This window comes from Electrophorus electricus, chromosome 4 (assembly GCF_041902795.1).
Source record: "Electrophorus electricus isolate QZ-2024a chromosome 4, ASM4190279v1, whole genome shotgun sequence".
NCBI classification, from domain to species: domain Eukaryota; kingdom Metazoa; phylum Chordata; class Actinopteri; order Gymnotiformes; family Gymnotidae; genus Electrophorus; species Electrophorus electricus.
Genome location: NC_137500.1, coordinates 29,031,442 through 29,047,500, shown reverse-complemented (window position 1 = coordinate 29,047,500; position 16,059 = coordinate 29,031,442). Strand labels below are relative to the sequence as shown.

Sequence of the window (16,059 nt, the reverse complement as noted above, 5' to 3'; positions counted from 1 at the left end):
TGCACAATTAGGGATCACAAAACCATGCAAGTGCTTCTCATTACAGCCTCCTGATATGGTAACTGTGAAACTTTTAATGGTCCCCATGACTGAAAATGTTGGTGAATTTAAAACAACCCATAAAAGAGCAAAAAAAGAGGATCATGTTAAATGTATTTAGACTGATTTGCCATTTGGCAACTTGCTTCTACGTATTAGTGACTACTGATAAAAACCTGGTGAAATGTTTCATTAAGATCCAGAGTGCAGTGACACAAGGAGACTCAAAGCCCACATGTAGAACAGACATCTCTTGCAAAGCCATGGGGAGATGTTTACCTGTGCTGTCTGCCAAATCTCTCCAGCTGCAGCTTGGAGCCAGTGTTTAATGTCAGTGCAATTGTAACTTTTTTCTTCTGTTAACAAAAGAAAAACCTGCATGGTGTTCCTGTTGAGGCACATGCTGCAGCCAGGTCTCTGAAACTGCTGGCAAAGATCCCCAAGGATGCAGAGGCCACCGTGGTTTTAGTGGGTAAGCTCCAAAAGAAGGTGTAGAGTCATCATATCATGGTATCCCTGCACTGCTTTCCTTTGCCCTTTGCTAGCTTTTATGATTCCACATTTCTGCATCTGATTTTAGTTAAGAACCTAATGTTCTGATTCATCAAGGTATAAACTTTATGTATGTATATGGTGTGTGTGTGTGTGTGTGTGTGTGTGTGTGTGTGTGTGTGTGTGTGTGTGTGTGTGTAGGCTGTGTGGATTTCCTGGAGCAGCCCGCCATGGCATTTGTGCGGCTGAACGAGGCAGTCATGCTAGAGTCGGTTCTGGAGGTTCCAGTTCCTGTGAGGTTCATCTTCGTGCTCCTCGGACCTCCACAGACCAACATGGACTACCACGAGATTGGACGCTCCTTCTCCACACTAATGTCTGATAAGGTTGGGGCTCACACAAGGATTGACATCCTTTGCACAAAATCATTTCCAGACTCAAGTCATTCATGTACAAATTTAGACCATTAAGATGTTGCACGTAAAATAAGGTAAGAGAATGATTATTTATAAAATGACCATTTTAGTAACTACAACAAAAGTTCACAGTGTGCCTGTACAGCTTGGCTTCGAAATTCAGCGAGGGGGCTGACATGAAATGGAGTTTGAAATGAGCTGGATGCTTTGGAGAATGTTAACTGGAGAGTGAGGACATATTCATGTTATGTCTGCTCCAACCCACAGTTAGCATGAGGACAACCCAAACATATTTTCCTCAGTAATGAAAGAAACCATCAGCTCATTTGGCAGTCCTTCTGTCCATGTAGCACGCTCCGCTTCAGTTCTCCTCTGCGCTTTCCTCAGAACTTCCACGAGGTGGCCTACTTTGCCGATGACCGGCAGGATCTCTTGAGCGGCATGAATGAGTTCCTGGACTGTAGTATTGTGATCCCCCCATTGGACGTGGAGGGCAAAGACCTGCTAAAGACGGTGGCTTCCTTCCAGAAGCAGATGCTGCGTAAGCGCAAGGAGAGAGAGAGTAAGAAATGTGCCAGCACCGTGGCCGGATCGGACCAGGAGACTAAAGGTGAGCATCTGGTCTTTTGGCATGAACCCACAGCTCTGCAGTGTGATTCTACAATCACAGCCTAATCACAAATCTAATCAGAAAAAGAAGCGAAACGATGAAGCCATTTTTTATTCTGTCTTAATTATAGTCACATGTAGGAGGGGGTATTTCAGTAAATGGTGACATATCAGTACTGATGAGCACAAATGTGATTCGGCCAGGAATAAAGATCTGCTGTCAGCGTTCCAATAGTTGGCCGGTAAAAGCTGGCCTGGGTGTCTTGTCTGCCCTGTGTCAGATGTGAGTCACGACGAGCAGGAAGATGAGGAGCTGGAGGTGGACCCGCTCAAACGCTCAGGTGTCCCGTTCGGAGGCCTGATCCATGACATCCGACGCCGTTACCCGTATTACATCAGCGACCTCAAGGACGCACTGGACTCTCAGTGTATCGCTGCTGTCATTTTTATCTACTTTGCAGCACTCTCTCCCACAATCACTTTTGGAGGCCTGCTGGGTAATAAGCTCTTAGACCTTTTTTTTTTTTTTTTTGCTTGGTATATCTCTATCTCTTTTTAACTTTTTAACTCTTCTTTGTAAACAAAAAGAAGACTCTTTAGCTCATGCTGCGTGTTAAGAGTTATATTACTTTAAATATAATATGAAATGTGATTAGACTGTCAGTATAAGTTCTGATATCTCTAGGGGAGAAGACTGAAGGTATGATGGGGGTATCAGAGCTTCTCGTCTCTACGGCAACGGTCGGGGTGCTGTTCTCCCTGCTGGCCGGGCAGCCCCTGCTCATTATTGGCTTTTCAGGGCCTCTCCTTGTGTTTGAAGAGGCCTTTTACAAGGTAGCCCACAGCCACTGAGCAGCCACTAGCTGCACTCCCGTCATTACTGATAGCTAATTTCTTACCAGCATCTGTGTGGTGTCTCACTGCACACTGCTTGTATTGCTGTTAGTTGCTCCTCTGGGCTCTCTTTGCTATGAAGACTCGCTAGACATTATCTGTTCAATAATAAGAACAGCAACCAACCTCTCTGCTCTTTCCCCTCCATGGAAAGTTTTGTTTGTATTGAAAGTAGCAGTAAATCAGACAGTGTGCAGCTGTAAGTGTACCTGAATGCCATTCTCCTCTTCCCTGGATCAGTTCTGCCAGGCGCAGGGCTTCGAATACCTCACGGGCCGCGTGTGGATAGGCTTCTGGCTCATTTTCATCGTGCTGGTAATTGTGGCAGTTGAGGGCAGCTTCCTTGTGCGCTACATTTCGCCCTTCACTCAGGAGATCTTCGCCTTCCTCATCTCCCTCATCTTCATCTACGAGACCTTCTCCAAGCTCTTTAAGGTATGGGCCTATTGTCTGAAGTGGAAGTACCCAGACACCATCATTCCATCCAAAAGCTTGTGTCGTAGTATGTAGGTGTATTGTGCCAAAACCACAGCCTAAGTCTTCTGTCCTAATTCCCAGTGTTTGCAAACATGCTGAGAGTCTACAGGCAAGTTTCAACTTGATTTTCACTTGTGTAGATGTGAGCTATTTTAAAGGTTTTGGTTTTAGGTGTTCCAAGAGCACCCGCTATTAAGAAGCTACCCGACCTCTTCCGGCCCTGGACTCAGAACCCCGGGGCCAACAGACGGGAGCGTGCTAGTGGAGGGAACCATCCTGAACCAGCCCAACACGGCACTGCTCTCTCTCGTCCTCATGTTGGGGACTTTCTTCGTGGCCTTCTTCCTTAGAAAGTTCCGGAACAGCCGTTTCCTTGGAGGCAAGGTACAGCCATCGAGGAACCACCCAGGGCTGGTACCAAAAACGCCACTGAGATTTGACCAAAGGTTGACCAATGTTGCAGTCACACTTGGCTTTACTTGTCTGTTTTTTACTTAAATCCAAAGGTCAGGAGAGTCATTGGAGACTTCGGCATCCCCATCTCCATCCTGTTGTCTGTCATCGTGGACTACTGTATCCCTGACACCTACACACAGGTAACCAGAATAGTGCCAGGAACAATAGTGTCCTGAACTGTGCCAGGTGCATCTCTACAGAGCAACAGTGAGTGCTCTGATCTGTTCTGCTTTCTCATACTCCTTATTAAATACTTTTCTGGAACTGAAGACAGGCTTCTGTCAGAGTGTGTATGAGAGTGTGGTGGAATGCTTGGCGTGGTGGACTGGGACTGACGAAACGTGTGTGTTTTGTGGGCGCAGAAACTGAACGTGCCATCGGGCTTCTCGGTCACCTCCCCGGACAAGCGAGGCTGGTTCGTCAGCCCATTCGGAGACAAACAGATTTTCCCCGTGTGGATGATGGGGGCGGCGGTGGTCCCTGCCCTACTTGTCTTCATTCTCATCTTCATGGAGACCCAGATCACCTCGTGAGTTTTGGCCTCGCATCCAAACCGGACGCGTCACCGTTCCACAGGAAAACATTTGAAGTTTGGGTGGCCTCAGTTAGTTCATCTTTCTCCCCCCACCCCCCTCCAGGCTGATTGTGAGTAAAAAGGAGCGGCGCTTGGTGAAGGGTTCCGGCTTCCACCTGGACCTGCTGCTAATCGTGACCCTTGGGGCGATCTGCCCGCTGTTTGGCCTGCCCTGGCTGACGGCTGCCACCGTGCGCTCCGTAACCCACGTCAACGCGCTGACCGTCATGAGCAAGGCCACTGCCCCAGGAGAAAAGCCCATGATCCAGGAGGTCAAAGAGCAGAGGGTGACTGGCATGTGTGTGGCCATACTTGTAGGTAAGTGAGGTCATAGTTTAATAACCAATGCAATTTCTATTTACCATTTCCTTTTTTTTTTTAGCTTGACATTACATTTTCCACTGCAGCCCCCTCACGCGCTCCTCTAACCTGCAGGCGTGTCCATTGTGATGACGGACGTGTTGCAACACATTCCTCTGGCTGTGCTGTTTGGAATCTTTCTGTATATGGGCATCACCTCTCTGACTGGCATTCAGCTCTATGAGCGCATCACCCTTATGGTCACCCCTGCGAAACACCACCCTGATCATACCTATGTTGCCAAGGTAAACCGAAAGGACTGGGAAAGTTAAGAACCATTAGCTGTACTCTGCACATTTTTAAATGGTTTGCTGATAATGCATGTACTATGCTAGACTGTTGTTCTGCGTTGACTGATGTTCAATGTCTGTGTGTAGATGAGGAACATATGATTGTATACTGACATTTTGGCAGTGCTATCTCAGTGGTTAAGGTGCTTGACTATAATTGGAAGGTTATGAGTTCAAGCCCCCACCAATAAAATGCGGCGGTTCAGCCACTCAGCAAGGCTCTTAACCCTCAATTGCTCAAGCCGTGTTTAGTCATAATTGTAAGTCGCTTTGGATAAAAACGTCTAATGTAAAATTTCACCAAAGTCATTTTAACGCGGCCACTAGGTGGCGCCCAAACACACATTTCTGTCATCCTTTGAAAAAAAACAACAAATAGCAGGCCCCCACACTTATGTATTAATGTGACAACTTTTAGAGCAAATAGCAGTTTCTGGTAGTGTACAAAATAAGAAATAAAAAATATATTTTGGAGCCACACAACTAGTTGTCTCTGCTTCCTTGGGTTGCTCAAGTAAAGATTCTTTTACAGTCATACACAACTACCATCCTTCCTTCCCGGGGTCTTTATAGGTGAAGACCTGGCGTATGAACCTGTTCACCATCATCCAGCTGCTGTGTATAGCCCTGCTGTGGGTGGTCAAGTCCACCACAGCGTCCCTGGCCTTCCCCTTCATACTCATCATGACTGTGCCTCTACGCAGACTCATCCTCACTAGAATCTTTGAGGAGCGTGAGCTGGCAGCGGTGAGTCTACACACCCCTTCCCCCACACTCCCTCTCACACCGGGCTTCTCAGTGCTGTTCCACACGTAGGACTGAGACCGAGGGCCTTACGGATGGGGAACAGATCTGGCGTTGGGTCCACATGGCCATAATGTGACCTTTTTTTCTCTTGGAGTGGATACAGAGTTGTGCAGGTTGACCTTTGCTGACACCCTCTCATACAAACACTCAGTGTAAAGCACTCTCTCTCTCTTCTTCCCCTTTCAGCTGGATGCAGATGAAGATACACCCAATTTCGATGAAGATGGTCATGATGAGTACAATGAGATTCACATGCTTGTGTAGACCAGGCTCTCCGAGGGGTTCTCGCCTTCAACAACACCAATCAATCAAACTACAAGACAAAGGACAAACCACTGCAGTGAAGGTGATACTAGCCACAGTTTCATAGTGAGGACCCACTCTACATGCTTCACGTGTGCATTCAAATATTGTATTTATTCTGTGTATAATTGAGATATTGATGTTGAAGGTTCACATTATTTAGATACTGTTTATTGCTGTTATACTTAATTTGTTATATATAATTTTATGTGTCATTGATTCCTCTAAGAAGAGTAATCTCTGTGTCTCGCTAATGCTCTTAGAACTCTTTGCCGGAAACACACAGAGTAGACGATGCACCTTAAAAGATTCCTTCTGTTTGCAATGAGGGAACACAGAGTACAGTGCTGCGTCTAGTGTGTGCTATGCACAGAGAGTAGTGGATACAGCGCACTGTTCAGTATACAGAGCACAGCTGGTTACACTTGGTAGACTGGACACCCCTCCCCCATAGAAGCCCACTGCCTGTAGATCTGAGTTGCCTTCTCTTTGATACTGTAGGCATTGCCCACAGGGCCTGAATGACTTTCAGTAGCATCTAAGTTCAGGACCCTCAGGGTGGTTAATGTTCTTTGTGTGGAGTCCCTTTGCTTGTATGCAGTACCACTTGTCCGTGTAGTTGTGAGAACTAGAGGGGACTTCTTTTATTGCCTGGTGAGACCCCAGCAGAGGGCTCCTCCTAAACTTTAAACTAATTATTTTTTTGTGTTTATTTGTTGTGCTTTGTTTGCTACACAAACTCTCTGATGTAATTGTTCCTCATTGTTGAAGAACTTCCTCCTAAGCAGAGAGGCACTGAAGGGCATTTTCTTTCTTTTTATCTTGTTTTATTTATAGAATATTGATTAGTGTGTAGACACTGAGCGTTAGGGTAAATGGAAAAGTATAGGATGTACTGTCTTCATGTTTGATTTATTTTTGTGTTGGCAATGTGATTTTTTCAGAGACTTGGAAATACATGTGACATTTTCAGTTACATTTAAGCTAATGTTTTATAAGAACAGTTAAAGCCATAATATACAGGATTAAGTTGATTTCTAGATGTACAGACTTACTACATAATGTTAAAGTCAGTATTATTCAATGGCTTCTGAACTGCTAATATACAGGAATACAGTTGGCCTGAGTGTTTGACTCATCTGTATTCTGCTGCCAAATCTGTGGATGGGGTCATAGAGGAACCCTGACCTTGGTTCCATTCACCAGACTCTAACTAGTTTAAAGAAAAAGTGCATGGCCTTCTAACAAGCACCTCACTCTACAGCCACCAGATCTGTGCTGTTTAGCATGGCTCATAGCCAAGTTTCTTTAAGGTCCAGTGAACCTCTTATCGTAAATTTCGGAAGAACAGAAGTATTAGCTGCCGCTCTTGTCTGAATGCACTTGGAAGGTCTCTTACCCTGTCCAGTGAGCCGCCATTGGCTGTTGAGAAAGTCGCCCTTTAGACTGCAAATAAAAAGCTGTTCATGTACTCACTGGTTGTGTACATGCCCCCAACACACAGACCTCAAATGAAAACATCCCTCATATTGTTCAGTTTCATACAGATCATTTAAGAGATTTTTTTGTTTGTTTGTTTGCTTGTTTGTTTTTTGCTTACTTGCACTAGTTTTAGTGTAATATATTTAGAGGTATTTGAGTGGTGAAAATATTCAGTAATACTCATTTTATTCAGTCAAACACAAGACCAGATGCTGCTACCCAGTGTGCCCCTCAGAAGGCCATGATGAGTTCTTTAGTCAAGGAACACATTTGGATAGTCAAATGTGAACTGTGTTGATGCCAAACCCGGTAGTGCATTTTGCTCATCGGATATTCACTTTTGCCTTGAGGGCTGTCCCTAAGAGGCGCCAGTATTTAAACTTTACAGTAAATTACAGTGCAGATTATCTTGCGGTTGTTGGATTGTTAAAACTGTTACAGCCCTGAAAGGCTAGAAAAGGTAGAAACATGGCTTTGGTGTACTCTTGAGTTTGGTGCCGAGATACTTGCTCTGGAACGCATGAGGTGTGGGGATTTATTGCTCTGGGAGTTACCAGCACTGCCATCCCATAGCCTTAGCTAAGCCTTTTCTGCTTGTAGCCTTTGCAGGAGACCCTGAGTACACAGTGGATCCAAAGACGGAGACTTAGTCACTGACACCCTTCCTATAGTCTACTGAGACCACTACAAACAACAAATTTAGCTGTCTCCATATTTAGCCTTACCTGTGAAATTTTCCATTGGCAATGTCAGACTATTATAGATTTTATAAATTGTTCTGCAGTAATGTATGTTTTGTAATAACTTTGTGTTTTCTTTGAGTATGGGATGTACCTGCCGTTTAAGAGATGCATTCTGGCCTCGAATTCCTGCAGACATGCTACCGTGGCCCATGTGTTTGTGTGACATGCTGAATGTATGTACTGCAGCGCATAAGACTCTGTTGGTCTCGGCTTGTAACGTGTGTCCCCTCTGTAAACTTTGTCTGCTCCAAGAGCAGCCCCCGTCATAGGGCTGCTTGGACACAGCAGGAAGAATGGCTTAAACCAATAACTGTGGATGGGGAACAAAAAGGGGACCTCGAAGAAGCAGCGTTTGTGATTACAGCTGACGTGTCCAGGCAGGGGTGGTGGTTGCCAAGGCTACAGACAGGTTGCTCATCCAAAAAGCCAGATGACCTGGAGGGCTGTGGGTCAGTGTGGGGTCTTTCAAGCTCAGTGCTGGGGAGGACACATGCAGACTCCTCACACACAACCTGCTTGCCACTTCGTTCAGGTTCATACTATAAGTATGTGTGTGTTTGTGTGTGTGTGTGTGTGTGTGTGTGTGTGTGTGCGCGTGTGTGTGTGTGTAGAAGGGCTGCACGATATGTAAAAAAAAATAAGTTCCGATGCCTTTCGAGATGCATTGTAAATCTTGGTGACCCCCTTGATGGTTAATGATTGCTTTGCATTATTGTGACCAAAATTATTTATCCTTGTTGAAAATGATTAAATTGTTAGATTATTACATATGTTACACTGAATGCCAAGATTCATGAAAACAGCCATGAATCACATAGAGCATCGTTCCTTGGTCAGGCTCATTTGCATATATCAGCCTTCTGTGATGTCAGTATTAAGGAGGGGGGCACTACCGCAATAATGAGTGTGTCTGTGTGTGGCTGTGGGCAGAGATGAAAGAAACAGAATGTTAAAAAACTAAGAAGAAATGCATTCTGTAGGAAGAAGAATTAAGAAGGGGGCGTATTATGACTGCCATTTCCTACCTGTGGATTTTTGCAGATGCAAATGAAACCAGGAGAAAAATGAGCAGTTGGAATGTTAAAAGGGCTTGGCAGGGTGTGAACTCTGAAATGGGTTACAGTCTGGGTGTAGCCCCACTAGTCGCACAGACCACCCACCAATCCCTGCAAATGACGTGTTATGGAGAGCGAGTGATGACAATCAGAAGCGGCTGGAGTTACACATATTCCAGTGGGTGTAGCACATTCAGTTGTGTATTTGCAGTGTGTTCATTAATCGAAACAGCAAGTGGAATGGTACACCAAGTAGGTGGCATTCACTGGGAACAGCAGCGGAACAGTTGTGGGCTGGTACTTGTTCTTTAACGACACTTTTAGTCAACTCCAGACAGCATTCACTTCAGAGTGCTGGAGTGATTATACAGGGGGTTTAACACTTTGAGGGTGTCAGTGTATTAAGGGAGCTGCTTGCCTCTCGCGTTCAAAATCACATTAGTTTCCCTGTGTACGTTACGTCCGGTGTACTCTAGTTAGATCACCTTTAACACTTGCAAACACATTTAGCACTTACGAACAAAGACTTCTCACAAAGATGATTACATTTGAATTTCTATAATGGATAAAGAAATTATTTTGGTTTTCACATATGCAGCACCATTTGTACTGAATTTATGTCAAAATGTCAGTCCCCAAAACAAACCTTGTGTAGAATTTCTGTTAGGAATTCAGATTGTTGTATGAATGTAACTTAGAGGCGTAGTTTGTCAAAAATAAGACAAACTTGTTATAGAAAATGATGTTTTACTTTAGCTTTAGCAATACTAAAAAATGCTGATGTTATGTGGCTATTTTAATAGCTGTACTAATTGCTATTACTGTAAAAAAAAAAGTTTTCAAAACACTGTAAAATAGTTATTTTTTTGTCTCTAATAAATATTTATTGTGTTTCAAAACTTTTGTTGCAACATATGCGTCTATACTATGAAGCTCATGCCGTACCTTTTTCCCCTGATAGGAGTAACAAGTATGTTGCCCTCAGCCATAGACTAGCAGTATTTTCACTGTCCTGACTTACTCTCAAATGTGAAAGGTTGCATGTCAGCAAAAAACCTCAGCAACTTAAAACATGCACCAGGAATAAAAACACAGAGTGAAAGGAGGTCACATTAAGAAGGAACAAGCTCAGTTGAAAAGTGATTTACATGTGTTCCTGTCACCACTTATAATGTTATTAATTATGTGTCAGCTAGAAATTGTGAAAGAAGTGAAAAGAGCTTGTGTGTGAATACCATTCTGCCAATCACAGATAAAGTAAAAGGTTTTAAACTATATCAGTTCAGAAGCACTTCTGTATTCTGTGGCGTGGGCCATAGATCAATGATAAAAACAGATGCAGCCTACTATATTTTATTCTTTTGCACATCTATGTGGGCTTTCCTTTGGGGACAGTCAATGGATGGCGTCAACCTCCAATATGCTTACACAACTGTTTAAAGTGAACAGTCCCAATTTCACAAATGCTCGAAACTCTAGTTTTTTTTTGTTTTTTTTTTTAGAAAACCAAAGGCAACCCAGGTGCTACATCTAGTTATACACCTTAGTACAGATGCTAAATCTATATACTAGTTCTACACTTATTCTCTGGCGAACATAATGACTTGTGCTTGCCCCATGCCCTTAGGGAAACGCAGATGTTGACTACAAAGTTGGCTGCAGCTCCAGGACCACGGTTGCTGCCCCAGACCTGGCTCTGGCCCTGGGCCTGGCTCTGGCCCTGGCCCTGGCTCTGGCCCTGGCCCTGGATCAGCTGCGCTGCCCCTGAGGCTCAGTAGGCGGCGCTGGTGAGGTGTGCGCAGCAGAAGGGCAAGAGGAAGGTGGTTATGATGCAGGGCAGCACAAGCAGCAATACCACATGCACGTCGGGGTCCTGCATGAAGAAGCACAGTGAGAAATAGGTCCGGTGGAGCTCCAGGAAGAGCTCGTTCTTCAGGGAAGTCTCCATGCATCCGGCGTGATCGGCCGCGTTCCTCACGCATGCATCCAGCTGGGCATAGTGACTAAAGGGATACGAAGGCGACAGTGGAGTTAGGGAGTTTCACAGCACACACTGAGTGTACAGGGAGTGTACTAGCTCCCTCTCTGACTCACACTATGCACGTTTGTTTATGTGAGTTCTCAAGACATGAAGGCAATGTGTAGTATATCTGTGGATTATACATATCTAACTACCTATATATTAGAAGACTGTTATAAGCATAGCCTTAAACCTAACTAACCTTAGTTACCTCAAATAAATGTTTTTGTTAAACTTTTGTTAAAAACACTTTACTTTGTAAAGGAAACTTTTTGCAGCTCTGAGGTAGATTAGCCCTCTTAAACACCATACACTATCTCTATCCCACACATCCATGTCCACATCAGAATTAGATAATGGGTGTTTTAAGAGCTACCACGCTTTACCCCTCGGTCATGCGTGAGAAAGTAGTGCTGCTGGGAGGAGGTGGCTTTGGAGTAGCAGCAAAGCCTTCGGAGTTATGACAACACATGAGACATGTCTCTCTAAATGAGACAAAGAGAACCCAAAGAGTGCAGTCATACGTTTGGTGTGGCTCTAATTAATTAAAACCTGAAGCAACAAAAACCCCTGCAAGGAAGCAGAAACCCATGACTTTCCCATGACTACAGATTGTTATTTTTAGGACATTCTCCCCACCCCCTCTTCAAACAGAGAGGTGTCATTTGTGAGCTCATGGTCCTATCCATAATGGAATTAATACAGCGATAACCTGTATTAAAACACACATGAACACACCCAGAGCACATGCACATACACACGCACTCATGCACACAAACAGCAGACAAGCACATATACACACACACACACACAGCAGACAAGCACGTATACACACACACACACACACACACACACACACACACAGTGAACAAGCACATACACACACATGCACACACACAGCAGACAAGCACATATCCACACCCACACATGCACACACACAGCAGACAAGCACATATATACACCCACACATGCACACACACAGCAGACATGTATGTATACATATACATACCCTTTAGTGGTGGGCCAAGGACATTCCTTCTGGTAGTTGCTGCTTGCCATACTTTGATTGTACAGAGGTATACAGTGATTCTGGACCTCATTATCAAATGTGGCCTTGTCGCAGGACCAAACTTTGGCCCCATTAAGCACTGAAAAAAAAATTAATATTTTATCTCTCTTTCTACCTCTCTCTCTCTCTCTCTCTCTCTCTCTCTCTCTCTCTCTCTCTTGCTATATATATATATATATATATATATATATATATATATATATATATATATATATATATATAATCATTTAAATCTAATTAATGAACAGAATGATGTGTTCCTTGTGGCATTAAAAAAAACAGCTTCCATTAGATAGCACAATAAATTAGAGGTAGTGGTTGGTTTCATGTCTATAAAAGGCCATTTCCTCTATTACCAAATTACATTGCCCATAACTTACAGTCCATTACTAAAAGAAAGGAAGATGTTACATGCTACTCACTGTGGCTGACATTAGCGGTATGGTTTCAGTTAATTTTAAATATAAAACCCAAGTGCAGAAAGCAGCATATGAAGACAGAAGACCTTTCTACTTAATCAAAGGACTGATCTTTCCTTTTCGGAGCTCATCTCATGGCTGCCTACATTTCCAAGCGTGTGTTTGTAATTACCTGTGAATGCTAAGCGGATGATTAAAGCTGTAGAAAACACTGAGCTCCCATTCCACACCATCCCTCCGAGCTTCCAGGCCGGAAAAAAGAGCGTGTGACAGTTAAGGACTTCCAACATTTACAGTAACATGATTTGTCTTTCAGCATGTGTTATGGTGGTGAGGTCAGAGTGTGGAGAACGCTACATCCAGAGGAACGCTGGAGAAGGACTGTGACTTCGTTTGGGCTGACCTAGCTTCTACACACGCTGCCTGTAGCAGGTTTAGTGTTCCATTTCAAACCTTTCCCTCGTTACTGTGTTGTTGTTGAGCTTCCCATGTTTCATGATTTATACCTCATGAATATGCCTGACTCTTTCTGGTACTGGGAAGACGCACATTTTGCTCTTGGCAGGGATGTTATGGAACAGTTTTTCCATAACTGTATTATGAGGCTCATGATAATGTCAAAGCAAGAAATACGTCCTAGTATTTCTGAGAGCCTTCTCATAACCCTGCTTGAAATGGTACCAGTATGCATGAATCCTGGTTTAAAATAGAAAAAAAACATAACAAAACAGAACTCAAGAAAAAAAAATTCAAATGCTGACATACACAGCAAATAGTGTTCTTCCTGTAGCCATCAATTGTGCTACTAGCCAGTTCTTCTTATGAACATAGTTACTACAGAAAACAAAGTTTTGGGTAGTTCTATCTCTATATAATTATGAAGTTTACATTGTATGTTTTATTTAAAAATTTATATCACATTATGCAACATTAAATAACTTATTTGGTTAGAGTCTACAATGTTTATAACACAGACTCAAGCTCCACCCACTTCAGAATGTACAGCTCATACAACTCGTAACAAACATTAGCATTAAAACATTAAGAAACACATGAACATTCATGGCACATTTTGTATGCCTTTGATTGGTAATTTATTAGCAAATTATGTTTGCTGTAAACCCTGAACCCCTACTGTTCTGTTGAAATATTCATTTCTCCCAGCAAATCTTTCCTCTGATAACAGATGGACATTCTTTGCTTTGGTTCTACATTTTCATCATTAATGAATTTATCTCCAGAGACCGTGTTTCTCCATGAGACCAGCTGAGGAACCATGGAACATTCTTGAAATATATTCCCACTTATAAAATATGCTTTTTGAAAATGGGACTCATACTTAAAAAGTCTCAAAAACAGACTTGAAAAATAGGACAATTACAGGAATAATAAAATATTTTAACAAAATGTAATGCCACAGTGTGTTTTTCTTTCAGACATTACTTTACAAAATGGTAATGGGGAAACTAATTTACAACAGTTCTTTCCAATAAATAACTGAAATGTTCATTTATGGGATTACAATGAAGGTAATTGAATCAATGCATTGACTTGCTTGAGATAATAATTTTCTGGCATTCTCCATTTCTCTCTAGTTGTATTCTGAGTAATTGTTTGGACTTTAAATAGCTTTATTTGGAGTAATATTTCTTGCTTACCTTAGGTTTGAATACCTCCTCACTTCATATCATCTGTCACGGGCTGTGAAAGGACGTTTTCGCTGTAGCGCTGAAGTGCCACTGGGGAGGCACTTGGTGGGAATGCACTGAACCCTTTAGTAAAGCCCTCTGGCAGTCCCTTATGTTATCAATGGGACTAAGAACTCGCTTTCGCAATTACCAGCCCTGAGCCCTTGGACGACTGCTTCCTTTCCCATTCCCATTATTGAGCGCCGTCTTTCTCAGGCATATTCTAATTTCTACTTATTCCCAGTTGTATATGACAAAGCAGCCCTCTGTTTTACTCAGCAAAGATAGGCAAGACATGCTAGCTCCAGAAGCAAACAGCTAATTTGGCCTCTATCTAGAATTTTTGATGGATAGGCCATTTCAGCAGCTGTGTTCAAAACACGTTTACTCCCACCCAGCCCCCAATTCCATGATGGTTATTTTGATGAATGAGGACACAAGTAGTCAATAAATAATTCATCCAGTGAGCCTTATTTCTGCCACTGGTCTGTAAAACATTTGAAGACAATGAGAGTAAACTCATTGAGATTTCAGAAATAAATAGCATGGCAGTTTTCCCACTGATGCTGTCCCTTGAGTATCAATCCCATAAATCTGTGCTTTTGGGAGACCTCCTCTTGACCTACAACTCTCAGAGGGGAGGTAGAATGCAGTGTCTGTGTGTGTGTGTTTGTGTGATGGGGATGTAAGAAAATGTACAATTAGAAGTGCGTGTGAGAGCACATCTGCATTCTTATGAGTAAGAAAGCATTTATAAATACCTTAGAATGTGTTTGAGTGAAATTGCAGAGAAAATAAGAGTGCCAAATCATGCAGGGCACTGCCTAGAAGCACTTTCATAATAATTTCCCTGAATTCTACCCATAAAACATTGCTACTCTGGCCAAGTCCTCGAGTAGAACAAGCCTCCTGTCCTTTGTGGCTTTTTTGTTTCTCTCTCTCTCTCTCTCTCTCTCTCTCTCTCTCTCTCTCTCTCTCTCTTCTCTCTCTCTCTCTCTCTCTCTCTCTCTCTCTCTCTCTTTGCAAGTCAAAGACCCTCAGACTAAATTTAGACAAAAGACTAAAGACTGGCGTTGGACACTCTATAAGAGTAACACTCATGATTCTCTGCCATAGAAGTCAAAACTGGATAGGAAAAAAAAACATTGAGTTCTTAACAAAGCAGTTATTTCACAAATACATTTAAAGACCAACAGAGGCACAGTCATGCAAATCAGTGAGAAAATAAACATCTTTATTGTAAAACTGTAGAGGCCATTGCATTAAATCATTTGAATACATTAGCCAATCAAGCACAAGTAGAAAAATGGCCATTAGGGCATATGTTATTGGAATTTCAAACTGTGAAACTGACTTGTTGGTGCTTTCTTTTGTTTCCTCATTCTTTCAAATAAGTTTAATGATTTTAGGTTGCCAATGAAAAGAATAAAACTACAGGCAATATTGGCCCTATATGCAAAGGACAATGAATATTTGAAAGATTCTGAAGGAGATTCTGTGCTTAATTGTCAAAGAACAAGAACAATGTCTGAATGCTGAATTGCCGCTTCTTTCAGAGATAAAGAGCAGTGTGGGGCTGTCCGCTGATTGGACGCCATGTCTCGGTAGTTCCACCTCCGTCTGCCTGGGTCAGCGCACTCTACCCTTTTCCCGTGGGCTTCTTGGACACCACAACAGAGGAGGCCCACATTGTTTCTCATCATTTGAGCAGCGGTTAAAGTGGAACTGGAAAGTGTTGCCCATACCTGTCGTTTCATAAGTGTGGTGCTGGCCGTTTGCATGGCCAAACGATTCTCTTCTATTTTCACTTCAGTTCAGTTCAGTTACATGAGCAGTGGAAATGTCTGACAGAGGGCCAGAGTGCCA

The 16,059-nt window shown here is 43.0% G+C and overlaps 2 protein-coding genes across 8 annotated transcripts in view; one reads left to right on the top strand and one right to left on the bottom strand.

The window, feature by feature from the left end:
• The window catches only part of slc4a3 (solute carrier family 4 member 3), a 37,107-nt gene extending 27,544 nt beyond the window's left edge, over positions 1–9,563 (top strand). For 6 of the 7 annotated variants that reach the window (XM_081713128.1, XM_035523733.2, XM_081713130.1 and 3 more), the window contains 13 exons: positions 409–511; positions 733–917; positions 1,335–1,557; positions 1,838–2,053; positions 2,242–2,390; positions 2,691–2,885; positions 3,099–3,311; positions 3,434–3,523; positions 3,746–3,912; positions 4,022–4,275; positions 4,393–4,562; positions 5,181–5,354; positions 5,601–9,563. In XM_081713128.1, the coding sequence (XP_081569254.1) occupies positions 409–511; positions 733–917; positions 1,335–1,557; positions 1,838–2,053; positions 2,242–2,390; positions 2,691–2,885; positions 3,099–3,311; positions 3,434–3,523; positions 3,746–3,912; positions 4,022–4,275; positions 4,393–4,562; positions 5,181–5,354; positions 5,601–5,678 (2,217 nt within the window). In that variant the 3' untranslated portion in view covers positions 5,679–9,563. The remainder of the gene's footprint in view (positions 1–408; positions 512–732; positions 918–1,334; positions 1,558–1,837; positions 2,054–2,241; positions 2,391–2,690; positions 2,886–3,098; positions 3,312–3,433; positions 3,524–3,745; positions 3,913–4,021; positions 4,276–4,392; positions 4,563–5,180; positions 5,355–5,600) is intronic. The other variant, XR_014123358.1, reaches the window with a different exon arrangement.
• Positions 9,564–10,334: 771 nt separating this feature from the next.
• LOC118240982 (uncharacterized) lies at positions 10,335–14,427 on the bottom strand. Its single transcript, XM_081713133.1, has 4 exons — positions 14,164–14,427; positions 12,678–12,747; positions 12,027–12,165; positions 10,335–11,000 (listed from the first exon to the last, which is right to left on the bottom strand). Exons 2-4 carry the CDS (start codon positions 12,736–12,738, stop codon positions 10,769–10,771), a joined length of 432 nt encoding a protein of 143 aa, XP_081569259.1. The 5' UTR covers positions 12,739–12,747; positions 14,164–14,427; the 3' UTR covers positions 10,335–10,768.
• Positions 14,428–16,059: the final 1,632 nt, after the last annotated feature.

Bases quoted from the DNA above. Each gene is read 5' to 3' on its own strand.
- LOC118240982 (XM_081713133.1), bottom strand. From the start codon at position 12,738: ATGGTGTGGAATGGGAGCTCAGTGTTTTCTACAGCTTTAATCATCCGC. The intron at 12,166-12,677 runs GTAATTACAAAC...TTTTTTTTTCAG, and splicing joins CATCCGCTTAGCATTCACAG to TGCTTAATGGGGCCAAAGTT. The intron at 11,001-12,026 runs GTATGTATATGT...GTATCCCTTTAG, and splicing joins CCTTGGCCCACCACTAAAGG to TCACTATGCCCAGCTGGATG.